The 9,757-nt window shown below is 33.4% G+C and overlaps 2 protein-coding genes across 5 annotated transcripts; one reads left to right on the top strand and one right to left on the bottom strand.

Moving 5' to 3' along the window:
- Window positions 1-711: 711 nt before the first annotated feature.
- LOC131642759 (uncharacterized) lies at window positions 712-1,728 on the bottom strand. Its single transcript, XM_058912980.1, has one exon. The coding sequence runs from the start codon at window positions 1,726-1,728 to the stop codon at window positions 712-714; it is 1,017 nt and encodes a 338-aa protein (XP_058768963.1).
- A 3,011-nt stretch (window positions 1,729-4,739) lies between these two features.
- Window positions 4,740-8,103, top strand: LOC131642758 (GDP-mannose transporter GONST2-like). 4 transcript variants are annotated; one of them, XM_058912977.1, is made up of 11 exons: window positions 4,740-5,077; window positions 5,179-5,209; window positions 5,292-5,500; window positions 5,631-5,844; window positions 5,950-6,089; window positions 6,270-6,399; window positions 6,590-6,688; window positions 6,804-6,958; window positions 7,036-7,152; window positions 7,590-7,687; window positions 7,766-8,103. In XM_058912977.1, the coding sequence occupies exons 3-11, from the start codon at window positions 5,301-5,303 to the stop codon at window positions 7,807-7,809; spliced, it is 1,197 nt and encodes a 398-aa protein (XP_058768960.1). In that variant the 5' UTR covers window positions 4,740-5,077; window positions 5,179-5,209; window positions 5,292-5,300; the 3' UTR covers window positions 7,810-8,103. The 4 variants fall into 4 exon arrangements, with proteins under 4 accessions (XP_058768960.1, XP_058768958.1, XP_058768961.1 ...); XM_058912975.1 differs by having other exon boundaries at window positions 5,164-5,209; XM_058912978.1 differs by lacking the exon at window positions 5,179-5,209.
- The last annotated feature ends 1,654 nt before the right edge of the window (window positions 8,104-9,757 follow it).

Below are 9,757 nucleotides of genomic sequence, written 5' to 3'. Positions count from 1 at the left end.
CAAAATTTGGAGCATCCACTTGGTCTGGGGGTTTCAGTTTTAGTGCATGCAAACCAACAGTATCATGCACGTTATTATTATTGAAAGTGAGGTTAGTATGGTCACCATTTAGATTCTCTCTCCTCTTCAAGTTGTAATGATTTGATTGGCTTTCTATCTGTACTAGGCTACTGAAAGAGTCTCCAAAAATATCCTCATACGTCTTCTTTTGCTCCATTAATTTTTTCCTTTATGATTTCTCCACGCGTTGCCAAAGCTGTATTTTTAGCCTTCCTGATTTGCCTATATCCTCCACTACCATTTCCTTTGACTTTTCTTCCACTACTTGCATCATTTTTATTACCTTTATTACCATTACTATATTCCAAAACTGTTTTCAGGTTTGGGAAGAAACTCATTTGGAATTATAGTAATATCCTCCACTTTTTCTGTTAACTTTAATATCTCATCATTATTATCCCCATCTAGTCTTTTATTTACCAGCACGTTATCTTACTTTTTCAGGCTTTTTCTCTCCATCATAATGCTATTTCCTATAACCGCTTCTCCCATTTTAGAAATACCCTCGTCCTCACAATTATTGTGCGCATCCATATCAATACTTTCCATATTTTCATCCACCAAATGAGCAAAACACGATCCTCCAGTAATTCTCTTAGCATTAAATGTCACCGGTGATTGGTTCCTCCGGCTATCTGCAATTTTCTTCCCTCACTTTTGCTTTTGAACAATCTTCCAGGGACCATCTCCTTCAACCACGTTATCACCTATTTTCACAACTCCTGAGATACCTTCTCCGTCTTTCACTCCTTTGCCCGTTTGATCAGTATGCACTTTTCCTTTGTGTGTTAGATTATGCGGACACCCTTCTTTGTAATGACCATATCTCCCACAACAAAGGAAAAGAAGGTGAAAACATTCATACTCTACCTTATAATTTCTCCCACTGATATTCAACATGGCCAGAAGTGGTTTAGTTAGATTCACTGCAACGCAAACTCTAGCATACTTCCCCCGCTCCTGTTTAATAGTATTCTTATCTACTTTGATTGCACGCCTAATCCGATTACCTATGACAGTTAAAACTCTCGCATCATAATATTCAATAGGCAATCCTGAGATCCTCACCCACACAGCAACTTCATCAATAGTATCACATTCAGGCTGGAAATTAGGGATCCAATCTTTTATTGTGAGGTAATGATCATATATGAACCATGGACCATTGGTTAAGGCTTCCCGCTTATCCTCTTCATTAGAGAAGGCTACTAAGTAATAGTTATTACTTAGATCTATGATGTTGATAACTCCTTTCCTCACCCACATCTGATTCAATCTATTCTCCAAGGCTTTGTAACCAATTCTTCTGCCCAACAACTTCACGATGACCCCTCTCTTCCACGGTCGTTGTATCCTCTTCTCCTCAGCTTCTGACAAGATAAACACAGGGCATTCATACCCTCCTATGCTCTCCTCCACAATCCTAATCCCATCCGTCATAGCGTTGAGTGCTCTCTCCTCCCCCTCCTCATCAGACGAACCATCCTCCATCTCCTCAGCACTACACCCCGTTACAATCTCTTTGTATGAAAGCAATACATCACTAGGCACCGACGTTGCACCCAACGTATTGTCCTTGGCCTTCTTCGTACTTCTTTCCAGCATATCCTCCTCGTCAGCACTTTTGCCTATAGTCACCGGATTGATTATGGCCACCGGAGCAGCCATGAAACACGGAGCAAAACTTTTCTCTCTTTTTTGAGCAAAATATATTAATTGTTAGGTAATATGAGAAAATATATTATGACTATTTATGTGAGGTGGAAATCAAGCTCACTCCCTTCACAATAAAACTACAGCACCATTAACCTTAAAGGGTTGGCTCAATTGGCAAATGAGCTTTCTCCAAAAAGGGACGGAACAGGCTAGTACCCGGATTCGATCCCGGCTGGAGTCAAAAACGCCCTGGGGCCAAGATGCCTTCGCCTCCGAGCCCGGGTCCAAATTAGTCACGCAGGGCCCCTTTCCCCGCGGATACCGGTCAGTTAACTCCAAAAAAAAAAAAACTACAGCACCATTTCCACTACACTAAATGTTTCCATTTGTTACATAAATATATTTAATTAATGTTATAGTATATAATTAATAATATTAATATTTTTACAATATGTAGTTAATTATAGTTAATAATATTTCAATATTAATATTATTAACTAATTTAAAATTATTAATATTTATAGTTAATAATTAACGTATTAATATATACTATAAAAATTATTTATCTATAATTAACATATTAATATTTATAGTTAATAATTAACGTATTAATATATTATTAATCAAATTATTTAACTATAATTAATGTAATAATCATTTTTATAGTATATAGTTAATAAATTTAATACTAAAATGTTAATATTATAAACTCTAATATATTATTATTTTCATTTACATAATCAAATACAATTATATTTGAGTTATTTAAATATTAAGTTTATTAGATATAAGTTACTGTACATTTAATAAGTTTTTAAGTATTTAGGTTTATTTAATTTAAATTTAAGTTATCTTAGTTTTTAAGTTTATTAAATAATAAAGTTTAATCAAATTAAATTATTGTAATTAAATATTAAATTTAATAAATATTAAGTTACAGTAATAAAGGTTAATCAAATTAAATTACAGTAATTAAATATTAATTTTAGTAAATAATAAAGTTTAATCAAATTAAATTACAGTAATTAAATATTGAGTTTATTAATAATAAAGTTTAATCAAATTAAATTACAGTAATTTATACTATAAGAATCCTTAAATTCGTTAAAATAACATGAGCATGTTATTAGCCCAATGGATGAGTGCTATCCTTGTAAACACAAAGTAGAGTGGGTTCAATTCCCACCTTCCACAAAGTTTTTAGAATTTAACCCATGCAACTTTTTTTATATTTGTAAATTTGTTATAAAAGAAAAGAAAAAATAGGTAAACTATAATAAATTTGATGTTGTCTATGATTTATGACGAGTTATCTACGTTCTCCTTAAAAAGGATAAAGTTACTCTCTAGCTAAATATTCCAACAATCAGAAAGCTAAAGCACATGAGAAAATTTGCGGAATGATCCTCTGAAAATATTGTCGAAAGTGGCGAAGTTACTCACATTATCGTCTGTTCAAGATTTGGAAACCAATTCATCTAAGAGAATATTTCGGTCTAGATAGATTTGACAAAACAACAGGAGAAGAATAAGTGGTAATGCGATTCACATTGTTTGAAGTAGAAAGACAGAATTTAAGACATAAATTTTTAGTTTTTGAAGTCGTGACAGCTCCTCCATATCTAGGGGCCTGACCCAATAGAAATTCCAAGCCCAAGAATTTGCATACCAATCGTCCATGTCACAAACCTTGCCATTCCTGTTTTGGGAAAACAAATACAAATAAAAAAGGTTGCTTTTAACGCGTTATCATTGAACCAAACATCGTTACAAATGAAAATGGATTCATTGTTACCTATCATCCCTTTTGATTGCCTACCGAACCAGTTTATTTCTCCATCTTTAACAAAACTGCTAAGAAGGAGATCTTTCCACCACAAAGAAAATCTGAATCATTGGTTTCTAAACCATTTGTACAAAGAAGCTTATGAGAAACATCCCCGTACCTAAATTTAATAAAGTTGGACCAAACATTGGCATCACCATTTATTTAACAACGCAAGATTGAACAAGAGAAATTTTTTTTTACTCCGAGCCCTCCTTCTTCCTTTGGTAAACAAACAATGTCCCATTTTACCCAACAAATTTTACGCGATTAAAATCTTTCTCCCCAAAGAAAGCGCCTGTGTATTTGTGAGATCTCTAAAATGATATTTTTTTGGTGCTTAGTAAAAGGAAAAGAAGAACACCAGAAGACTACTAAGAACCGAATTTAAGAATACCAGCCTTCCACTAGTGGATAGATTTTTCCTTTTCAAAATAGAGATTTGTTTTTTGAAATAACTGATAATCAACTTCCAAGTCTCTGATCTTCAAGGATTAGTGCCTACCAAAAGTCCTAAGAAGTAAAATGGTGCTTTATCAAGGTTGCAGTATAGAAACTTAGATGCTGCTTACAAAAAAAAAAGAAACTTAGATGCTGCCAGTTACAAATGTTTTTCTAAATTCCCTTCATATAGCTTGCTTTTGTTGAAGTTAACTTTTAAACCAGATACCAACTCAATACTGCACAAGATAGTTCCATAGAATGTCACGAGATCCTTGGCCTATTAATAATGTATCGTCTGTGTACTGTAGGATATTAAACTCAAGACCTCATGAACTTTGAATATTTTATAAAGGTCCAACTCCACTACCTTCTTCACTAGATCCGTGTGGTCTTCTGCGACGATTAAGAATAGGAAATGAGCAAGAGGATCTCCTTGACGGGATCTCTTATCCACCTTGAAATCTTTTGTTGGGCTACTATTAACTAATATCGACATTGAACTAATGAATACGTCATCCAACTGAGAAGCCCATCTTCTTGATCATAAATTCCAAATAATCTCAATTGACGAAATCGTAAATTTTCTCGAAATCCACCTTTCAATTTATCGTTTCGTTTTTTTGCCAAATCAATTTGATGATGATCACTAAATTTGAATTGGAAATGTTAACTTACATTTAATGTACTTGGGTAAATTTTCAATTATATAATAGTTTGATCCCAAAAATAATATCATGTGAGGCATAGTTAGTTACATTGTGAAAACAATTATTTTTGTAAATGAATAAATCCTCCCGATTAAACAAAACAAAACCCTTCAATCCTCACATTCACACGCAAAATCCGCCCCCTTTTTCTTCTGCATCTTTCACTTCTCTCACTTGTTCTTCAAGTTACCATACGCCATGGCAGCTTCGATCTCGTTGACTTCGCATCCCTCGGAATCCGTTCCATCCCCATTATTCTACTCCTTACCTCCTCCTCACCCACTTGGATTCTCGCCTTTTATCACATTTTCCCCTTTGCGTCTTCTTCAAAACGGATCAACCTTTTATCACGTTCATACCGTGATTCACCTTTACCACAATTGAGGTAACCGCGGTTTTTTCATTTCTCACATATGTTTTATGAGTTTTTCTCAATTTATCTTCATTTGGGTATTCGTTATTTTGTTCAAGTTTGCTTCTTTCTAGATAATCAAGCTTTGGATACTGTGCATAAACCGTAAGAATCACGCTTCTATTTTTTTCTTCTGTTGGTTTTCAAGTACTGTTCTGTTTTGATAATCATAGTGTTTTTGTTCTAGGTTTATGATATGTCGTCTGATTTTAAGTTAGACATTGCTACTGATCATGACTTTGAAGAACCAGGATTAGGGAAAACTATAGGTTCAAACATATCACTTGATGAAAAGGGTAAAGTAGTGCACACATCTTTCAACGGAATTTACGAGCAAGGAAAGTTGTCACCGAACAAGTATGTAACAAATGCAGAGCGAAGAGCTTTGTATGATAGGTGCGAAACAACTCTTTTCTACATTTTTGTTCATAAAAATCCTTTGTGTTTCAATGATATTACACCTCAGGCATATTTCTATGTATTAGTGTTTTTCCCTTTCTTTGTTTTTATATCTATTATGCTACAGATATCTGAAAGGAAATAAAGCTACAACCGGTGATAATGGCAGTTTTAATGTTGATGATGAGGAAAGGGATCGATTGCATGGATCTGCCAAGAAGTCTGTGCCACTTATATCTGGAACTGCTTACTGTATTTCCTCTTGCAGCATGATAATGTTGAACAAAATCGTATTGTCAAGTTATAATTTCAATGCAGGAATATCATTGATGTTTTATCAAGTAAGTTAGTTTCTGTTGTTCTTTTAGCTTCATGAGCGCTCGAAATGATGGCAAAAGATTTTAATGGGGCCGTATGTGATGTTTATTAATCCGTTTACTTTTCAGAACCTTATCAGTACTCTGGTTGTTGTTCTATTGGCTCTCTGTGGCAGAGTTTCAGTTGAAAAACTCAACTGGAGGTTGGTTAGGGTTTGGTTACCGGTGAATGTGATATTTATTGCCATGCTAGTCTCAGGCATGTATAGGTATTGAAAAAGCTGTACTTTTTATGTATCTTTTACTAAGACATGCATCGATGTTGATCTTGATATTCGATTTAGAGAGGTTCTACCTTATTATTGTGACACAGCTCAATTTTGTAGCAAATTATACATCTTGTGCTGCTCCTATCTACGCTTAATGTCTTCTGGTGCATTTTATTTCAGTTTGAAATACATAAACATTGCAATGGTGACAATTCTCAAGAATGTCACTAATATCTTAACTGCAATTGGAGAGTTATATTTATTCCGTAAGCATCAGAGTTCCAAAGTATGGACTGCAATGTTTGTGATGGTGAGTGACATTCTTGTATTATACTCATTGATTTTCTTTTAATTTCACAAACTTGAGTTCATTTCATTGTTGGTTAGGACCATTTGATGGTAATGCGATGTTTATGGAACCTTATTTGGTCTGACGTATAAAGAAGTTATGTTCCCGTTTTGATATATGTTTTAGAAGTTATGTTCTCCTCTTTATACAGATTATCTCTGCTGTCAGTGGAGGTGTTACAGATCTCTCATTTGATGCAGCCGGTTATGCCTGGCAGATTATGAATTGTTTTCTTACTGCAAGTTATTCGGTATGCATATTTAGTCCTTGTAAAATTTCCATATTCTGTAAGAGGCTTCTCTGTTTTTTCATGTGATTGATAATTTAATCACTGATTAAACATTTTTTTTTTCGTTTTGTGACAGCTTACCCTCAGGTGGGTTATGGACGAAGCGAAAAAGTCAACAAAATCTGGTTCTCTTAATGAAGTCTCAATGGTGTTACTCAACAATTTATTGTCTTTACCTTTTGCCATCATCATGATATTCCTTTTTGGCGAGTGGGATTATGTAATACACGCGTGAGTGTATGTTTCTTTGTTTTGAAATTCAACGAAGCCTTCTGCATTCTCACTATCGTTTTTGTTTTGGTTTCCAGCGACGTAGTTAAACTGCCGGAATTTTGGATTGTTGCAACAGCTAGTGGACTGATTGGACTTTCCATCAGCTTTACCTCGATGTGGTTCTTACATCAAACTAGCCCAACAACATACAGGTAATTGTATGGAGTTCAAGTTCAATACAAAAAATTTCCCTGCTAAAAGTTGTACAAAAAGGACAGAAACTAACAGAAACTGTTACAATAGATTGGTAAAATGGAACCGGATTGTTATTGGTTCGTCCAGAACCGAACCAATCTGGTATAAAGAGTCCCAGAAATGGAACTCAACCATACACTACCTATGTTTCTGAACCGAACCAGAACTACGTATACAGAAAACTGAAATTTACCTTTTCAAAACAAACTGATTCTTTGCGAATTGGGTTGTATCGAATTGCTATTATTAACTGATATTAAGACTCTTGAAAAAAACCTTAAGCATAGTGTATCAAATTAAGTTCCTTCAGCAAAATCCAAACTGTTTCAGTTATTTATTTATGTTGAGTTTCTTTTATGGTCCTCCAATTTCTCTATTTCTGTCTGTTTTGCAGTCTTGTAGGTTCCTTAAACAAGATTCCAATCTCTATTGCTGGCATTTTAGTGTTCAAAGTTCCTCTGAGTGTATCAAATTTATTCAGCATTTTATTTGGTAATTCATCAGAACCACTCAACACTTTTTTCCTCCCTATCTTAATTTATCTAATAATGCATTGCACACTATTTTCAGGTCTCTTTGCTGGTATATTATTTGCAAGAGCCAAGATGTCTTAAACCATTGAAGTTTGAGAATCAATACATGAAAGATAATTATATAGGTTTTTGTTTGCACAATGCAACTGATTCGAAATCTCGGAATAATAAGTATAGGATACAACTACAAGGGAAGTACTAACTATAAAGTTTTACTTTTCATATAGTAGTGGAAATTGGAAGCAGAGTTGCTAAGTTCCTGGTGAAGAATACCAACTATTTTGTCAAAGTTATATGTTATTATATGTTTTGTTATTTGTGGTTATATTTCTATAACACACAGGAATTAGAACACTAAATATAGTTTTTCTTTAATGCAATTCTCTAAAATTGTCAGACAAAATTCAATAGCTAGATGAATTGTATATGCAAATATGTAGAAAAAGTATTTTAATATATTTTAAAGTTATAATTTAACATAGGAGAATAAACTAGCTTAAATAGAAATAAATTTAAGGGTTAATATAAATTTTATTCCCAACCATATAAGCATGTTTTGAAAAATCCATAAAAATTTTATCACCAAAAGAGATTGGACCTCTCTTCCAAATGTGAAGGATCCTTGGCTTGAAGCCAAGCTTTCTGATTTGTTATTTACTAGAAACCCCATTTAAATGTATATATTACGTTATTTTATTTTTTTTTTAAAAAATTGTGTTGAGTTTATTTGACGAGAATTTTTTTAAAATATTCAAATATATTTTTAAAATGTGATTGAATATCTTGAAATATGTTTAAATATTTTAAATGATATTCAAATATATTTTTAAAATGTGATTGATTATTTAAAATATAAATTAATTATCAAATAATTTATTGAATATTAAATATATAGTTTTTAAATAATTTTTGGAAAAAGAAAATAAATTAATTCAAAAAAACATGTAAGTACAAAGCTGATCCATCCAAGGCTCCCAAAAGACTGGATTGTCCAATTAACCAAACTACCTAAACAAAACGAGTCACATTTTATTACATTACAAAAGTAAGCAAGCTTTCTATCCAATTCCATACGCTATAGGACCATATCAATGATCTCTTTGCTGCAAAATTTCTCCTCGGTGCATTTCTGGAATATTATTTGGTTTCGGACATGCCAAATATTTTATATAGTTTCAACAACAGTCATCTTCATCAAATTTTTTTTGCAGCCTTTTCTCCTAGTCATCTGACTAATCCAATCATGCTCTTTTTCCCTTGGGACGTGATTCATACCCATCCACGCGAGAGTTTAACACCAGATTTGCTTTGTCACCACACACTCAAAGAACAAGTGTTTAGAGCTTTCCTGCAATCCACAGTACACGCACAATCCATCAGTACTGATTTCAAACTTGGACAATCTATCTTTGGTGGGCAGTCTTCCTTGACAGGCCATCCATAATATGAGGGTTGCTTTTGGCCGGGCAAGATTTCCCATGATTAAATTTCTCCAACTGACCTTTGGCTTATTTCCTCTGAGCAGAGCCGTCTCAAACTTTTGAGAGGCCTCGTGTAAAAAGCTAAAGTTATCTTCAGTTGAATCGTAGATTGTTTTTAAGGGATCATATTTAAGCGTAAATTAGCAGTGAAATATATAATTGGAGACCCTTTTGCCATAGCTTAAGCATGAAAAGTGTGAGACCCTGTGCTATAGGTCGCCTTGTACACACTCAAAGACGGCCCTGCCTCTGAGCATTTGATAAACCAACCTAGCTAGTAACGAATCTGCCAAATACCTTAAATGACTCCTAAACAGTCGAGTTCATAAGAGTCTCTCTATGCTTGAACATATCCTTCATTATCCATGAGCAATATGCATTTGGTTGGTACACTATAATCTACACCTTTCATATAGTGTATATATATATATATATATATATATATATATATATATATATATATATATATATATATATATATATATATATATATATATATATATATATATATATTTACACTACAACGGTCAAGGGCTACTAAAGCGCTT

Source organism: Vicia villosa, unplaced genomic scaffold, assembly GCF_029867415.1.
Source record: "Vicia villosa cultivar HV-30 ecotype Madison, WI unplaced genomic scaffold, Vvil1.0 ctg.005777F_1_1, whole genome shotgun sequence".
Classification (NCBI taxonomy): domain Eukaryota; kingdom Viridiplantae; phylum Streptophyta; class Magnoliopsida; order Fabales; family Fabaceae; genus Vicia; species Vicia villosa.
This window is presented reverse-complemented; position numbering and strand designations above follow the sequence as displayed.